Raw genomic sequence first — 17,155 nt, 5'->3', positions numbered from 1 at the left:
TTCTCCCCAACATGGTCACTTAGAAATCCAGAAACCCTACACAGAGGGTGTCCATCCTCGAGAGATGCGGAGATCCAGGGACATGGGACCATCCCCTCTACACACAAGACCTAGCACACGGCTACCTGAATGTCATCCTCTGTATCTGCCAGGTGTGTGTGTGTGTGTGGGGGGGTGGATGGTGGGCAGCACTTGAGGACAGGGGGACTCATGCCAGGGTGTGCTCCCAAGGATGTGTTGGGGGCCAGGGCACGTGGTCTTTGTGGAGGGTAGGAAACCAAGTGTAGCACCTCTGGGTGTCCTCAGTGGCCAGGCACAGGTGGCCTTGCAGGAGGGGGTTGCCCCATAAGCCCCACGCCCTAGACTGGAAACAGGAAGCTAAATAGTCTTCTCAGTAGAACTAAGCGAGCTGCCCTGGGGTGAGAATTGGCTCAGAGGGCTGCCTGAGCTAGGCACTGGGATGAGACTCTCACTCTACCCCATGCATGGCTCCTTACCTCTATTTTTCAGCCCCCAACTCTCGGGCCAGGAGAGGGAGGGACCACAGGGAAAGGCCAGGCCTGCGGCTCTGCATGCTTACTGTCAGGGCTGCCCCAAGTGCTGAGCCTACAGGGCCCTGGAAATGGGGAGCGAGGCTGGTGGAGGAGGGCAGAGACTGCTCTGAAGCGTGGGGTAGGCCAGGCCTGGGTCGAGGGAAACGGTTCTTTGGTATTGAAGCAGCAGAACCCTATCGCAAAAGAGATGTGTCTCCTAAGCAAAGGAGGGGAGCCAAGCTTTCCCCTTTCCAGCGGCTCCAAAGGTCTCAGGGTCCTCCACACAGGGCTCCTACCCTCCCTGTGAGGCCCCCACACAGGGCCTGCTCACTGCTCACTGAGTCCGTGAAGAGCTCCCTCCAGTGAGAAGCCACGTCGCCCAGGGACTGACCTCTGGGAGGTGGCAGCCAGTTCCTGATAGCAGCACGGGGATGGCCAGCCCACTGGAAACCTCCCAGCCAGGCTAGCTCACTGCCTGCAGCCCCCACAGCTTCCCTCACAGGCTGGGGAGGCTGCGCTCTCAAGGCTGAATACAGAAAATAGATTCTCTCTTGCTAAATTTACATAACTTATAGAAGAGCCTGTGAAGTTTAATTTTGTTTTCCTGGAAAGAGACAGAATTTCACCCTGCATTCCGAAGCATCTGCTGAGCCCTGGCGGCCAAGTCCTATCTCTCTGGAGCAGCTGGTGTGCGTGTGTGCGTGTGTGCGTGTGTGTGTGTATGTGTGTGTGTGTGCGTGCGTGGTTGCGCGCATGTGTGCGCTGGGGCTGCTGCAAGACCCGGGTCCTGCTTGCTCCCCTGCCCCGGCCTGTGACAGAGGGGGCAGTGTCTCCGAGTCTCTGGCGGGGGGCGTGCATGGAGGCATAATAACAAGGACCTGCGGGCTCTGACCCCCAGGCCAAACCAAAGCTCCCCCGATGTCCAATTACAGCCACACCTTTCCCTCGAACAAAACAGAAAGTAGGAAACAAGGGTGCCTTTTTAATTGCAATCAAATAAGCCGTCTGAAGTCAGCGTGCTCCCTGAGCCCGGCCCAGGGGCCGGGCGCAGCCCAGAGCAGACGGTGTGCCTCACTGCGCCATGGGGGCCAGGGCATGGCCACGGGCTTAGCCCCATTGTGTCCCTGAGCCACCGTCTCCTCTGCAGGTGGCCCGGCCTCCGGTGCCTGGGACAGGGGAGGCGGGGCGGAGGGCGAGGTGAGAGCACTCACACCTTCGCACACGCATGCAGACCTTCCCAATGTTTGCATCTGTTCCTTCTCCTCTGCTAAAACGGTCAGACGGCACTGCGAGGCCGCTGCGGGGCAGGCGCGGGCAGCGCGGCGCCGCCTACTTCTGTATCTGGAACAGGAAGAGCCGCAGGTTGATGTTCTTGGCGGCTAGCAGCTTGTTGCACTCCACAGAGTCGACGATGGGCAGTGGCACGTAGTCCGTCTCGTTGCTCTCGTTGGTGAAGACAAAGTGGTAGATGACGGGGCTGATCTTTACATCATCGTACGGGCCCTTGAGCAGCAGGAAGGAGCACTCCAGGGGCGCCGTGACCTTGCTCTTGAGGAGGAGCTGGAAGGAGAGTGTGCGCTTGCATGACAAGTTGGGATTCCGCTCCGAGTCGTTCACGCGTGCCTTCAGGACCCACGTCTGGTTCAGCACCGTGAACCTTGGCGTCTCGTAGTACAGGCGCGTGATGAAGTCATCTGTGCGGTATGGCCGAAACTGGACCTCTGTGGAGACAGACAGGCCGGGAAGAGCCGGCAGTCAGTGTGGGTGGGGCCGGGTGGCGGTGCCTTCCGAAGGCCGAGGATGCAGGCTCAGCCAGGGAGGAAGGCGACTTACCAGGAGGACACAGCGTGCTCTACTTGTCACAAGGCAAATCAAACGCAATTATGGCAAATGGAGGCGCACACAAGCTTTGGGGGAAACAACTACAAACAGAAGTAACACGCATTAGCTGCAGGGAGTCCAGAGGCTGAAAGAAGTGAGCGGCCCGACCCCCGCTGGCCTCCCTCTTCGCCTCCCCCAGGGCCCAGCCCAGGCAGAGGGAGGCCCACCCAGGGGCGTGGGTAAGCAGACACACAGACAGGATGCGTTCTGAGAACAAGTGCACTTTATTGGTTCTGATACAGAGCTGCCAGAAAAGCCGGCGGGCGGTCGGGCAGGCAGGCAGGTGGCACGTGAGCCCGCACGGGGCGCAAGGCAGAGCGCTGGCGTGTGGCCCAGTGCTGGGCTCCTGTGCTGTCACACAGTTCTCTCAGCACAGCCCGGGGCCCATGGCCCGCGAGTCCCTCCATGGAGGTGGCCAGTCCTTCCTGTGTGGACGAGGATCCCTGCCCAGCCACCGCCACAATCATGATGCCTTGGCCTGCCCAGACCCACAAGGCCCGGCCCGGACTGTTTGTGCCATGGCGCCCACCAGGGCAGCTGAGGCTGCAACTAACCAGGGGCCATGACCTGCTGCTGCTGAGGCTGCTGGCCCTCGGCCTCCCGGGCCTGTGCAGGCCTACACCTAGTCAAGGCCTAGTCCAGGCAGCATGGTGTGACTGGTTGCCTGCGACCGCCCTTGATGCTCTGAGCCGGCTGCCTGGTGTGGGCTGAGTAGTAGAGGGTCGTAGTCTCCCTGAGTGGCCCCAGTGGCAGCAGGTGCTTCTCGCTGTTCTCTGTGTCTGGACCAGGCTCTGGCCTGGTTCCTGCTCCCCAGCATGTCCAAAGGCAGTGGCCGTGGCCAGGAGAGCCCATGAGATCCAGTGGGCCTGAGTGCGGTCCAGCCTGCCCGTCTCTGGGCGTCCACTCCTGGCTCTGCATTTTGAGCCGGGCACCCTCAGCTCATTCAGGAGCCCCGCCCCTGAGCATCTTCTCGATGGCCTCAGGAAGCCCGCGGCCACTGCAGTAATTGCCTGCAGGCAGGACCGGATGTGCTGAGTGCTCTTCTCGCCTTTGGCTCCACAGGACAGGCCTCTAGTTCCCGGGCCCTCCAAGACGCACCCACCTTCTGCTTAGACCCTGACTGTCCCAAGGCTGTGCAGCCCCACGCAGTAGGATGCCACGTCATTAGGGTGGCAGGGCCGGGGAGGGGAGGACAGGTGAGAGGGCCTCTGAGAGCCATGCAGGTGCCCCTGGGGTCCTGCCCCGGCCCATCCCCTGCTCGGCCTCTGGCACATCTTCGCCCCCAAGGTGTCCTCCCATTCGCCAAAAGTTTGTCCAGAGCCTGGCCATCCAGCATGGCCTGTGCTCACTGCTCAGAGCCCACTGCTCCCCAGGCTCCCAGCGGCCGCACCCCCCCTCAGCCTGTGTGGCATGCAGTGGGCCGTGGGGCGCCTCACCTGTGTAACCGATCTTCTCAAAGCTGAGCAGGCTGAAGATGCTGTTGTAGAGCTGCATCTCCTTGCGGTGGCTCTGGTCCATCTCGTCTAGGATCTCCATCAGCTCGTTGCCCGTCTTGGTTGGGTGGGCGCACGCAGCCTCATGCACCGTCAGCTCGTGGAAGGGGCCATGCCACGGGCAGCCGATGCGCTTATATTTGCACTGGGTCACCCTAGGGAGGAGGCGAGCACCGTGGTCACGGCCTGCGCCCTGCGGGAGGTGGCTCTGCCCAGTGGTCCTCCAAAGGTGGGCCTCTGCCTAGCCCTGCTCATATACAGACTACCCCCCGAAGGCCATTTTCCCCATGTGCCAGCTCTCAGGAAGGGGTCAGGGTGTGTGTGAGAGAAAAGTAGCACATGAGAGCTGTGGCTACACAGGCCACCTACACCCTTTGCTGTGAGGACTCTCTCTCCTGCTTAATAACAGTGGCCACTGACCATGGTCTTGCACCCTATGCAGCTTCACGCCAAGCGAGGCTCGGTGGCCTGGCCCCACTGGCAGATGGCAGTGTCAACCAGCAGGGGCTGAGTGGGGGTGCCCGTGCAGCTTCACACCAAGTTCCTAGAACTTGTCATGCTCTCCTGGGCCCCAGGATGCCAAGGACAGATAGCCTCTAAGAGGCCACCATGCAGCCAGAGAACCCTGGAGAGCCAGGGTGCTGTCCAAACAGGCACTGGGTCCAGATCCAAGCCCCCTGCCCTCTGTGGGGCCCCACCCCCACCCCCGCCCCTCGAGGGCCTGGGTCCTGTGTAGCTCCACCCTAGCCCATTCCTTCTAGGCTGTCACCGGGCCATGTGTGCAGAACCCAAGGCCAGGGCAACACAGCCAGAGCATCCCACATGCTGCGGCCTCGCCTGCACCAGGGTGGCCTCCAGACCCGTCCTGGGCCCCACACGGGTGGCTAAGCCTCTGGTGGGCAGGCCGGCCCAGGCGGTTACCTGTCCTGGCACTCCTCTTTCTGGTGCCTCTCCAGGAGGGAGCGGGGAAACTGGCGCAGGCAGAAGCCACACTCGGAGGGCAGCTCGCTCACGGCTTTCTCCACAGCCAGGTTGCGGCAGCAGAGGCTCTTACTGATCTCACAACGACAGTTAGGGCACGTGGCCTGCTCCTCCTTCAGCCGGGCATCTGCTAGTAGGTGGATAAAACAGCCAGCGCACATCAAGTGACCGTTAGTACACTGCGAAGAAGGAAAGGGAGATGAGCTCACAGACTTGCAGGACGTGCACACACGCACGCACCAGCATGCCCTGCCAGCTCCAGCTGCAGAAGGGACTGCTGGCGAGGAGAGGCACAGGCACGCTGTTGTTTAGCAAACAGAGCCACTGCTCAGGTAGGACAGGCCTTTTTCCTGGAACACTGCAAAGACACGGCCGATGGAGCTCCTGTGGAGAGGTGGGTGACTCAAAAGTGGCCCCTGGTGGCTTACAGAGGTAACAGATCTCCACCGAGGCAGGCCCACTAGTGGTGATTGGTTTGGCCACACTGGGGCTTGAAGCCTGGCCTCTTCCCATCCCAGGAGCTAGGGACTGCCTAGAGTCCCCTAGAGGCCCTGATTTCGGGACGCCTACAGGAACACAGGCTCTTGTCTGGGCATGGCTGTGGCACTTGGCCAGCAGCTGTCAAGTGGGGCAGTAGACACTGCTCCCCTGTGCTGGTGGCTGGGGGCCTGGCCCCTCCACTCCAGCCCTCCTTGGCCAGCACTGGTGAGAGTGTAGTTGCCACCCACGCAGTAAGGCTGGCTACCGGCAAGGGACTTCCTAAAAACTGCACAGAGCTGTGGCAGGTGAGGAGGCCCAGTTGGCCTGGATGTGTGGGCACAGTGCATGCCTGGAGGGGAGAATGGGAGCTACAGGCAGGACATATCGCTGAACTAGGTCGGTAGGAGCCGGGCCCCCTCGTTTTGTGAACCCACAGATCTGAGGCCCAGACACTGTCTGCCAGCAACCTGCGCCTTGCTGGGAGTCCTTGCGCATGTGGGCAGTGGGCTGCCTGCTCAAGTCCTGTGTTGGGTCTCTGACTGATTCCACACATACCTCCTGAGTGCTCACTTGGTGCCGTCGAGAGAGATACACAGGCTGTGGGGTTGGCCCTCCAGGGGCTCCTAGTAAGAAGGGCAGGAGAGGCCCACAGAGAAACCAAGAGACACAAGAGCAAAGACTTGAGCTGAGTGTCCCCTGAGGGCAGACACACCTTCCCTAGACCTGATCCTGATTAGTAAAAACCTGCGGCGGCAGATGGGGAGGAGCAGAGGTCAGGGAACATTGAGGGGACACATGGGGGTTCTGCCAAGGGTGGCTGGATTTCCACTTGGAGACTCTCCCACAGCCAGCTGGGGGTAAAGGGGCAGACAGCGCCATCAGAGGTCTCGCCAGCAGCTAGCCTGGGCTCACCAGCTGTGGCAAACCTCCAGAAAGCCACTGGGCCACAAGCTTCCCTTGAGGTCCAGGACCCTTCTGGGAGGGGGGTGCAGTGCAGTAAAGGCCTGGCCACATCCACACACACGGGGTCGTCAGTAAACACCCACTGCCATCCCACCACTTCAGGGGTCTGTGCACCCAGAGCTGGGGAGCTAGGGTAGGCTGTGAGCTCTTGGCACCCATATTGCCAGGCCTGGGGTCTAGTGAGTGGTGGGACTTACGTGCTGAGGACCGGTGGGGGTAGACTGGTTGGGGACAAAGGCCTCACACGTTGAATCCGTGTCCACACAAACGCCCCACAGATTATCTGCACTAAAATCTCAATTTCTAAGTCAGGTCAAAAATTAAAATGTGCAAGATGTGGAGGAGGCGCTGGCTGGGCTCAGGTTTGGAGGAAAAGGTCTGACGGGGGTGGGCCTGTGCCAGGACTGGACACACAGGCTAGGTGCAGAGTGCTGCTGGCCCAGCCAAGGGACAAGCCAATACCCACATTCAGCCAGCACCTTGCCAGTTACCCAAGGGATCCGAGAAGTAGTTGGGAAGGGCTGAGGCCTGCTCACAGGAGGAGCAGGCTGGAAAGGCAGTCTACCCTGTCTACCCCCAGAGGTCAGTGGAGAAGCCAGAGATGCGGTGACTGGAGAGGAGGGGGACACAGATGCCATAGGCCCCTGCCACCCTGTAGGAGGCACAGAGACCAAGGGCCTGGGGTATACCTTTAATCACAGCCCCCACCGCGGGCCTGAGCCCGACAGAGGCCTGGGTTCGCCAAACCCGAGCCCCAGAGAGAAGACTGCTGGGGTGTGCAGAAGGCACAGGGAAGCTGAACACACGATCTAACTACTAACTCACAGGAGGGGGAGACTTCAGGCCGCCCCCTGGGAGGCCAAACCACAGAGAACCACATTCAGTGAAGCCACGACCAGTGCCTGGCACCCTCAATGAGGAAGCCTGGCCAGATGCACACTATGAGACCCTGCCCCTACCCCCCCCCCCCCCCAGGGCCCGGGGCCCCACACCACTCCACATGCACTCTAGTTCTCGATGCTTCTTGGTGAGAGGTTGCCCGGGCAGGGCTCAGCTCTGCAGTCACCACTGGCCTGAGCAGAACAGTGACAACACCCACCTGGCATCTCTTCTATTTCGGGGTGGCCCAGCTGGGGGTGTGTGGACCTGAGGGTGAGAGGCTTGGATGGCATCCTAAGACCTGAGGAACACCAAGGTTACCACGTGTGTGACTGCTCACCTCCCGGCACTGCCCTGAAACCCCGCTATTCTGAGGCAGAGAGAGGTGGCCTGCATACCCCTCCCAATAGGCCCCTCCTTAGAGTTCCGGGGCTGCAGGAACATCCAAGCTCTCACGCCAGCTCCCACCCCTTTCCTCCTGCAGCCTCTAGACCCAACACGGGTTTAGGTGATAGGATTCCACAAAGAAGCACTGAAACTTGCCCTCCTTGGGGGAGAGGTAGGGCCCCTGCCCCGTAGATCCCAACAGCTCAGTTGAGAGCTGGAAGACAGTGAGCCAGCAAGATGCTGCAGCCCGGCCAAGAGACAAGCTGATACCCACACACAGCCAGCGCCTCACCAGGTACCCACAGGATGCTCCTAGGTGGAAACAAGGTGGCTGGCCTGGGTCCAGCTGACACCCAGCCCAGGAGATCCGTCCACAGCAGGGCAGTCACCAGGCTCCAGAGCCCTCCCTGCTATCCAGGCCCTCACTGTCCTCCCGAGCAAGACCCTGACTCCACATGCAGGCCTGGCCACATGCTAATGTAGACCCAGCCTCCTCAGTGGCTAGGCTGGACTGCACCTACCCTGATTTGCCCAGCCAGAAGCTGAGTCCCAAAGGGCTTTGCACAGTATCAGCTGCCCGCCAAGCCTTTGATGGACAGCCCCAGCCAGAACAGGCCAGAATGTCCCACTCCACATGCGAGAGCCAAGCTCCCAAGAGCCTGGGTACCCCAAGAAGCAGCTCCTGCAGCACCCACCCGGGCTGCCGGTAAGATCCTGATGGGAGGAGGGGCAGGAAGAAGGGCCTCCCAACTCAGAACATTACAGAGCCTCCCAGGACAGATGGTGGCTTAGACTCTAGCCTATAGGTCACCAGCAGCATAACCCTGGCTTGTTGCTTCCCTCTCTGGGCCTCACTCTACTTAGGCACAAAGAATGACAAAGACCGACTCACTTCATCATGTGGGGTGAGACAACACGTACCACAGCATGGCTTGGCCCCCAACACATGACAGGCACAGAATAAACACTCACCATGGCCATCACAGAGCAGAGCCTGGCCGGCCAGTCACATGGCCCCCACCTGCAGAGCTTCAGAAGGGACTCCTGGCACAGGTGTGCAATTTCAGCAAAAGCTCCTCCCTCACCCCTGAAGTCCCTAGCCCCATCCAAGCCACAGCAATCCCCTCCAAAGCGCTCCGCAAATGGCCCAGGAATGGGCATTTGTACCTGTCCCTGCAGGACGTCACCCAGCAGTCCCTCCCTCTCTCTACCTGGGCACAGGCAGCTTACAGGCACCCAGGTCAGCTTCCCCCTGGGCTAAGGAGCTGAATGTACCTTCCAGACTCATGAGTGGGGAGCCCTGACCCCAGGCCTCGGGCTATGAGAGGGTCTTAGAAAACACCCAGCCACCCCACCCTGTCTTCTGGAAACCAAGCCTTGGTCAGTCGGCCTTTCAGGCCCTCTTTCAAGCCTGGCATACATCGTCCCCTCAAATCCTAGGCCCGTGAGAGCAGCTCACCATCAAAAGCATAGCTGAGGGCACTAACTGCAAAACTGCTCCTTAGCCCAGCTGCAGGCCCCCCTTCACCATGCCCATCAGGGCTGCAGGGCACTCCACACCCCCCCCCCCCATTTGGCCTGAGGTCTCCTCAATCTCTTAACTCAGGTGGCCTAAGAGGGACCTCACTGCGTCCAAGGAACAAAGGTGTTTTAGGTAAAGCCAGGACTCTAGCTCTCCGCCACATTTCTGGTTTTAAGCCCCAGACATCGGGCTCTTGTCATCATGCTAACCCCGGAGTCAGGACTGAGGCTCTTGCTCAGAATGTGGATACGCCCTGGATCAAAAGGCAACTCAAGTGACAAACCACCACCACGAAAAAATAAAACTTCTCATGTGGCCAGAGTCCAGAAACTTTGCCCTTTCTATGCTCTTGTTTTAGATACCTAGGCAGATACACTTCTGTAGCTCTTTTCTGCTACCTTTCTCACCTCAAGGCGAGAGCCAGGAGCTAGAGAAGAGAATCCCAGGCCAGGTGGGCAGGCAGCCCCGCAGGGGATTCCTTAAACATCATTTAGAATAGAGCCTGCAGCATCAGGCATGCTGACTGTGACGGGATGCCCCCCAAGGCCTGTGAGCACACTGGCTGGAGCCTGGACAGAGGTGGACCCACCCCCGTTTCCTAGTTTTTTTTTTTTTTTTTTTTACCAATGTGACTGCCAATCAAGTATCCAGTCCCCTTGCGCCAGGGCATGAGGCAGGTCCTGGTGGAGACCGGAGGCCTGGGGGCGAGAGGCACAGCAAGACATCCCCTGTGCTCCCACAGGGCAGAAACTGGCAAGTGCCCCGTGAAGCGAGGACAAGCATCCTGTAGCACGGAGAGACAATGGCTACAGAACAGGGTCACTGCCTCGGTAGGGCCCCAGAAGAGAAGTAGGAGTGGGGATGAGGCACGCAGGCGGAAGGGGCACAGGAGCAAAAGGCTGGAGGGGTGAGGTGTGTTGCTGGCAGGCCAAGGTCTGAGGCCAGGAGTGGTGGGCCAGAAAGCCAGTTGGGGCCACATCCTGTGAAAGACCCCCTTGCCTACTCCTTCACCCTGATGGAGGTCACGGGGAACTTTTTCTGGCAGAGAGCCCAGCGAGGGGTTGGGAGAGCTTGTGGCCCCTCCCTCCATATGCTGGACCACAGCTGAGGGCCTCGGTGATGTCTGCAGGGTCATACCAGGTGTGTCACACAGAGGACACACTGGGCCTTGTGTGTAGGGTTGGGGGACAACCTGGGAAGGAGATCAGGATAAGGTTGCATCTTCAATGCTCCAGTCACCAGAAAGGCTGCCTTTGTTTCCCCCAGAGGAGGCGCTCCCATATGCCGAGGGGGCCGGGTCACATCGCCCTGGCACCACAGTTCTGTATCTACAGCAGGTGCCTGTTGCTCACTCCTGCATGAGTGTCCCTGTTGCAACTCCAGTCCTCCTGCCCCCACCTGGGTGCTGCCGACTCTGGAGATGTCAGGTCAGTCACCAAGGACACACCCAACACCCACACAAAGAACAACAAAGCCAGCATCTGCTGAACCTACTCTGTCCTTGATCTGACCTGACCTACCTTAAAGTAGGCCATGGTGAAAACCATTTGCATGACTGCCTTGCTCTTATACGAAAGCAGGTTTCCCAGCCCAGGTGTGTGGTTTGATATGCTAGATGTGTGGGAGAGCCAGCTGTGTGAAGCCAGGGCTCAGGCTCCACAACAGCCGGAGAAGTCTGCTCCAGGTGAGCTCTTGCCACCACCAAGGCTCCCCTGGTGGCATGGATGTGGGGGCTGGTGGCCACAGCACTCTCAAGTTGCCACGCACTCGGCCAACTCCAGAGGCCCATGGAATTGTCCCCTGCAGACCCAGCCAGGCACAGTGCACTGGGCTCACCATGGCCACTGGTAATTCTCCTCACCCCAGAGCTGGGCACCATCTGAGACAGTCCCCAGACGCACAGCGTGGCTGGTGCCTGCTCCAAGCTGTGTGTCCTGGTGGAGTCAGGAGAAACGTTGCTGGTAGGAACAGAGAATGGAACACGTCACATGCCTGAGACCAGCCCACCAAAAAAGGACAGTCAACACGGCATACCAAAGAAGACCCCCAGAAATGGAGGGGCTGAGGCCAGGCCAAGAGATAATGGTCAGCAGTGGGACCCAACCAGGGACATGAAAAAGGTTAGGAGACAGCATGTATAGGGCCTACGCCATTTATGACCAGATCCTCCTGGGAGCAAACCCAGCTCAGATGCATCCAGGCTCGTCCCCACCCCTACCCTCAATGTCCCCATCCAGGTCACATGCAGTGGGGAGCCACCAAGAAGCCTTCCCTCCTTCCTCCAGCTCATCCCTCAGGCCCCTCGTGGGTACTGCTATACATCCATGCCAGGCATGCCCCCACCCACGGCATGGCTTCCAGCAACCAAAGCACGTTCCGATCCGTGGCAGGACTCTAGTCAACCCTTCTAGAGCCAAGGGCTCTACCACTGATCACATGTTCTAGAGCTTTCTCTAGGCATCCAGAGATGAGAGAGAAACAACTCCCTATCAAGGCCCAGCTGTCACTTTGGAAGAACGGAGGTAGGGCAGGGGCCGGTGCTAAAGCCTACAGTTCAGCGTCATGGTCTCTCCTTGCTCAGCAGGCCTGTTTCCAGGGAAGCTGCTGAGCAGAGCCCACTAGGTCATGGGAAGGCCACAGGTCAGGGCTATCTCAGCTCCTCTACTCTCTCCATCACAGCTGTTTAGCTGCCTGCCCCCAGTCTGCCCAGGACGGAGCTCAGCTCCCAGCACACTGCAGGCCGGTTTGAACCAGCCAGGCTCAGAGGCCCCATCACCGGTAGCTCTGGCCAGAGGCACAGCTTTGGCTCTCTGTGCTGAGTGGACCAGGAAGCAGCACCATGTGGCCTGTCATCGTGCCAGGGCCAGGTCTAGCCCACTCACAGGACGGGGGGGAGAACCCCAAATTCCCCTGGGACCCTCCCCCACAACCCATCATTGGCTTGGCTTTTTTGGGCTCTCATTTAAGACCCAAGGAAGGAAGACTTCTCCCACCTGAGAGGATCAAAAGGTCACGGGCAAGGAGAAAATGGGCTGGAGAGGGGACAATTCCTGAAGGGTCCCTCCAAGGCTGAGGGTCCATGGGAAGTGCTCCTCCAATTGGGTCAGAAGGCCTGTGGTATTCCTGAGCTAGGGCCTCTGGCCAGGAGGTTAGGCAGAGAGCCAGTGCCCTCATCCCAAAGAACTCAACCCACTTCCCTGCCAATGCCTTCTCTTTCCTCTGTCACCTGGGTACACCAGGGTCCTCCTAAGCTACGTCATGCCAAAGCAGGAAAAGATTTGGAGATCTAGAGGCGGGGGAAATGGCAACCCAGGTTAGCCCGGTACTGCTTACTACAAAAATGGCTCTCTCGCCCATGGCCCCCTGTTTGAGTAACAGAACAAAGCCCCATCAGCCATCACCAGTCCTATAAGTGCAAAGAAAGGTGACCGAGAACCTGTTCCATTCCTCAAAAGGATTCTGGGAGGAAGCCTATCAGAGGGGTGGGGGTGGGGAGAGAGACAGGTGGACAAAGAAGAGAGCACACTGTAAACTAATTCTAGGGCCAAGGTGTGGCCCCTGCTGCTCTGTGACGCCCATGTAAGATCCACCTGGGCCAAGTCCCCTCTCTGATGGCTGTGGCTGGTTAAGGACGGAGTCCAGCCAACATTCTGGATTCTCAGATGGTAAAAGGAGGGTGGACACACCTCCTGGAGTGCTGGTAGCCTGAGAAGCCAGGCCTGGTGTGGGTAAAGTACGAAGGGGTGGGAATCTAACTTAAGGCATAGCATATACAGAAAGCATAAGGTCAGCCTGGGAAGAGAGGAGGGACCCAGACTGTGGGGTTTGATGCAGGTAGTTCACCCAGAGGAAGAAATGAGGGGAAGGGAAAAGAGGTGATCCACTCCTTTCAATTCTCTTCCAAAATGAAAGGCAAAGAGAGTTCTTTCAATAAAGAGGTAGAAGGTACATGACAAGAGCTTGAAGGCAGGTTTCGGGGGTGTGGCTACTAAAAGAATAGAGAAAGAGCAGTTGAGTGAAGAGGAAAGACCAGTGTCTCCCCAAGCCCAGGGAGCTCAAGAATGAGGGGAGCAGGCTCGGGGAGGGGAGGGGGGAGGGGGCGGAGGGAGACGAGCGAAGGGGCACGGAATGTGGGTATCTGTCACCAGCTTTCCCTGGGGGCAGCTTGAGAGGGTGAGCTGGGGAGTGCTGAGGTGGGGGCAGTGGGGAAACCCGGAAAGTAAAGAAGCGAAAGATTCGGATCTGGGAACAAGAGAAGTCAGTACAAAAAGCTGGTTAGCAGTAGGAAATAAAGTGCTAACAGAAGGAGAATGTACAGCTTCCGAAGAGCCGCCGGTATCCCGACTGCTGGGCCCCGGAGCTCAGACCTGCCTTCCGAGGATACGCGGTGCCCAGGGAGGGGGGCGGCCGCGGCGGGGCTGCAGCCGGGCTGGGTCGGGGTCGGGCCGGCGGCCCTACCTGGTACACGGAGGCCTTAGGCAGGTCCAGGCAGACGGTGCAGCACAGCACCGAGTAGAGACGCTCCTCCAGCTTCCCGCTGCCCGCCGCCGCCGCCGCCGCCGCCGCCTCGGCTGCCTCGGCCGCCCGCAGCCGCTTCTTGGGCGGCGCGTCGGGGTCGCCGGCCGCCTCCTGCAGCTGCCGGGCGCCTGCCAGGCCCGCCTCGTCCGGGAGCCCGGGCCCCGCCGCCTCGCCCAGAGCCGCTGCCGCCGCCGGCCCCGCGGCCGCCCCTGGCCCGGCCCCGACCCCGACCCCAACCCCGACCCCGGCCCCAGCTGGCACGGCGCCGGCAGGCCCCGCGGCCGGCCCGCCCCCGCCGGCCTCCTCCGCGCCGGACATCGCGGCCGGTCGGCCCGGCGGGCGGGTGCCGGCGCGCACCCGCGGCTGGAGGTTAGGGGCGCCGCGCGCTCCCGCCGCCCTCTCGCTGCCGCCGCGACCCCGCAACCCCGCTCCCTGCGCCGCCGCCTCAGTGGGTCTGGCCCGCGCGTCGCCCCGAAGCCGCCGCGGCCACCGACCCCGGCGCGGCCGCCATCTTTGTTTTCGCTGCTCGTTCCCCCTGCCGCCGCCACCGCCCCCTCGGTCTCGCTGTCACGTGAGCCGTGCGGGGCCAATGGGAGAGCCGCCCAGGGCTAGATGGCACGTCAGCCAAACCCAATGGGCGCGCCGGGACGCCCGAGGGCCCGCCCCTGCAGAAAGTAGGCAGGAAGAGGGCGGGGCCCAGGGCGACCTGCGGAGGGGCGCGCGCTCGGGGCAGGGAAATCCTAGGGTTGGGGGCGTGCGCGCCGCTTCCGGTCCGTCTAGGGTGCGGCCCACTAGCCGAGGCCACCCGGTTGGTGGGCATCCCTGGACCGCCACGTTGGGATGTGCTTGCGCTTTTGTCCCCCAACACTCATGCTTGCGTGCAAGAATCTCTGGCCTGGCTCGCTGGAGTGAAAAACCCCGTCGGCCACTCAGGTCCTTCTTGTGTGGGACCAGGTGTGCTTCCACAGGAAGCACGCATAGAATAGACGCAAGCATAGAATATCTCGAGAAAGGACTCTGGACCCCGAATCTAACCCACTGTTCTGCCCAAACCCATTTCCTAACCCTGGGGTTAGGAGCTGAGGAGGGGTCCATTGAGAAAAGTGAGGGTCTTGGGAAATCAGGACCTGCCTTACACAGGCGAGTGGGCAGATGAGTACATGTCAAGTCAGCTGAGTCGGATTGTGCAGTTCTGAGGACAGCTGTAATACAGCTGTAATACAGCCCTTCCCTGCCCCCACCCCAACAGGCAGCCCGTGAAGGTCACTGTCCCAGAGTGCCACCTGCCAGGTTGTACCAAGGATATTCAGAACTCTACTATGTCCCAAGAGAGCAAGGGCCCAGAAGTAGGTCTTCTCAATCTAGGGGCCCTCCTGACAAAGGTGACAGCAGGAGGTCAGGCTGGGTGATGCCCCAGGGCTAGTTCCAGGGCAGCCCCTTTCTTTGCACAGGGAAACCAGTTGCTGCCCTGGAGCTTTAGAAAACTCACTGGAGGACCCCTCCCTCGATCCCTTTCAAGAATGGGCAGATTCCATATTCCTGCTGAATCCCTAAGGTTTATTGGAGACCAAGCCTCTCTCTGAATCCAAAACCATGGCCTGCCCGACATCAGGCCCCAAAACGTGCCTGGGGCCCCATCTCCTTAATTCTTGTCTAGGTGAGTCCCCAAACTCAGCCAGAGGAGGGACAGTGCCCAGACTCTGTCTCCTGGCCAAGGCATCCATCACCGTGCAGCAAGCTCTCTTTGGGAGGCAAGAGAGTCCATCCTTAGGGGAGGAGGCCCATAGGAGCAGGCCTGTGGGAGGGGAAGGTGGTAGCCAGGGCAGAAGCCCCACCTTGCTGTCTGCAAACATCACTCCCACTGCAGGCGCTGTGTGTGCAGGGCTCGGTGGTAGGCCCAACTGCCTGCAGCCAGGGCACAGCGACAGACATCCTCCTTTGGAAGCAGCAGAACTTTGTCCTCCTCCAGCCGGCTCAGGAGGCCTGCAGCTCCCAACATTGCACCCCCCCACATTCCATAAGTGTTGGTCGTGAAAACAGCCACAATGAGGATCGTCACTGCAACCACCAGCACCACTGCCTGACCAGCTACAGAACGGCCCTCAGCACCAAGGTGGTCACCAGCCACTGCCAGCACCATTCCTCCTCCCAGGAGTAGGTTGGCAGAGGAGCGGTCCCCATTCACCCAGTGGAAATCGAAGGCCAGAAGGGGCAGGCCGATGACAGTGGCCACCCAGGCTCCAGCAAGACAGTCTTCATCTGTGCCCAGCCCTGGGGCCAGCAAGGTGGCAGAGGCCAAGGCCTGGAGCAGGAAGCCAGCAGCGGCCCCTCGACTTGCCTGTCAGCACAAGGATAGGAGGAGATGGGGGGGGGGGGGGGAGCCAGGACTTCCCTTTAAGGAGGGAAGAGTGTGGAAGTCTCATGCAACCCTGGCCCCACAGTCAACCTCCCACCACCCTTTCCCTGATCCGGGGAACTGGACCTGATCCAGGTCATTGCAATCTGGGAGTGGGATACACCCCTGCCTGGCCCCAGTGTACTCACCTGGGCAGTGCTCACCGCTGCGTGCAGAGACACCACTCCCAGCGCTAGGTGGGACAGGGTCGTGCTCCACTCACTCCACGGCTTGGGGGCCATGCCACCTCGGGTGGTAGTAAATGTGAAACAAGAAGGGGATCTTCAACTTTGGATTGGAAGAAAACGCAGAAACCGGCGACCAGGAGCCCTAAGCGAGACTCTCCAGGACTACCAGTTTCCAGAGCCCCATTTCTAAATATTGGGAAAGGCTCATCCGAAACTTTCCAGAGCCCTGGGGCCACTGGACACAATTGTGGGGAGGAAGAACCTAATTTGGCCGGGAAAAGAAGGGAAAAAGCGGCGCAGGGCCTGACCTGGTTAGACGTGAGTTCTGGGGCCCTGGAATCCAAGTCGGGGTGCCAGACCTTGGGGAGAGTTGCGCGCAGGCCCACTCGGCCTGGTCTCTGCGCTCTGGGAAGCGCCGTTTTCAGAACCTGGCCTGGAAGGAGCTAGGGCGCAGGCCGTCAGCGGTGGCTGAGTTGCGAGGCCCCACCCCAGGGGCGAGCTGTAGATTGGCGTCGCCCGCCACCCTGCCACCCTGCCACCCGCCGGCTGCCGCCGGGTCTCCAGCTTCCTCCCGGCGCTGTCCGGGCGCGAACCAACGAGAGGAGCGGAGGCTAGAGCGGCGGGCGGGGGGGGGGCGGGGCCTGGACGAAGAGGACGTTCTAGGACAGCAAGAAGAGGTTGTCAGGGCGGAGAGGCGACTAGGAGGAGGCCGCTCTGTACCACGGCCCGGGTGCGATAGCCAAGTGGTTTGGAGGGACTCTGTGGTGAGGGTAGAAGCTGTGAAGGGATGGGCCCGAGAAAGGGGAGGGTCGTAGGCGGAGCCTTGAGGGGAGGGGATTGGCTGTGAGCGGTATGGGCGGAGCTGGGAGGGGAGGGATGAGTGGGGAGGGGCTGTGAAGAGATCTGGGCGGGACTGGGGCGGAGCTATGAGGAAG

At 60.4% G+C, this 17,155-nt stretch overlaps 2 protein-coding genes across 2 annotated transcripts; both read right to left on the bottom strand.

The window, feature by feature from the left end:
- Positions 1-1,495: 1,495 nt before the first annotated feature.
- Positions 1,496-14,190, bottom strand: LOC123586416 (cysteine and histidine-rich protein 1). The gene is made up of 4 exons (XM_045455641.1): positions 13,578-14,190; positions 4,829-5,067; positions 3,851-4,062; positions 1,496-2,254 (listed from the first exon to the last, which is right to left on the bottom strand). Exons 1-4 carry the CDS (start codon positions 13,953-13,955, stop codon positions 1,863-1,865), a joined length of 1,221 nt encoding a protein of 406 aa, XP_045311597.1. The 5' UTR covers positions 13,956-14,190; the 3' UTR covers positions 1,496-1,862.
- A 983-nt stretch (positions 14,191-15,173) lies between these two features.
- Positions 15,174-17,137, bottom strand: LOC123586430 (cysteine and histidine-rich protein 1-like). Its single transcript, XM_045455662.1, has 3 exons — positions 16,529-17,137; positions 16,182-16,320; positions 15,174-15,975 (listed from the first exon to the last, which is right to left on the bottom strand). Exons 2-3 carry the CDS (start codon positions 16,272-16,274, stop codon positions 15,490-15,492), a joined length of 579 nt encoding a protein of 192 aa, XP_045311618.1. The 5' UTR covers positions 16,275-16,320; positions 16,529-17,137; the 3' UTR covers positions 15,174-15,489.
- Positions 17,138-17,155: the final 18 nt, after the last annotated feature.

This window comes from Leopardus geoffroyi, chromosome C3, assembly GCF_018350155.1.
Source record: "Leopardus geoffroyi isolate Oge1 chromosome C3, O.geoffroyi_Oge1_pat1.0, whole genome shotgun sequence".
Taxonomy (NCBI): domain Eukaryota; kingdom Metazoa; phylum Chordata; class Mammalia; order Carnivora; family Felidae; genus Leopardus; species Leopardus geoffroyi.
This window is presented reverse-complemented; position numbering and strand designations above follow the sequence as displayed.

What these genes read in the sequence shown, in the direction of transcription:
- LOC123586416 (XM_045455641.1), bottom strand. Translation starts at nt 13,955, where the DNA reads ATGTCCGGCGCGGAGGAGGCCGGCGGGGGCGGGCCGGCCGCGGGGCCT. An exon ending in AAAGAGGAGTGCCAGGACAG is followed by an intron (nt 4,063 to 4,828) that starts GTAACCGCCTGG and finishes CCTCCTCCCTAG; the next exon opens with GGTGACCCAGTGCAAATATA. An exon ending in TGAGAAGATCGGTTACACAG is followed by an intron (nt 2,255 to 3,850) that starts GTGAGGCGCCCC and finishes CTGTCTCCACAG; the next exon opens with AGGTCCAGTTTCGGCCATAC.
- LOC123586430 (XM_045455662.1), bottom strand. Translation starts at nt 16,274, where the DNA reads ATGGCCCCCAAGCCGTGGAGTGAGTGGAGCACGACCCTGTCCCACCTA. An exon ending in CAGCGGTGAGCACTGCCCAG is followed by an intron (nt 15,976 to 16,181) that starts GTGAGTACACTG and finishes TTGTGCTGACAG; the next exon opens with GCAAGTCGAGGGGCCGCTGC.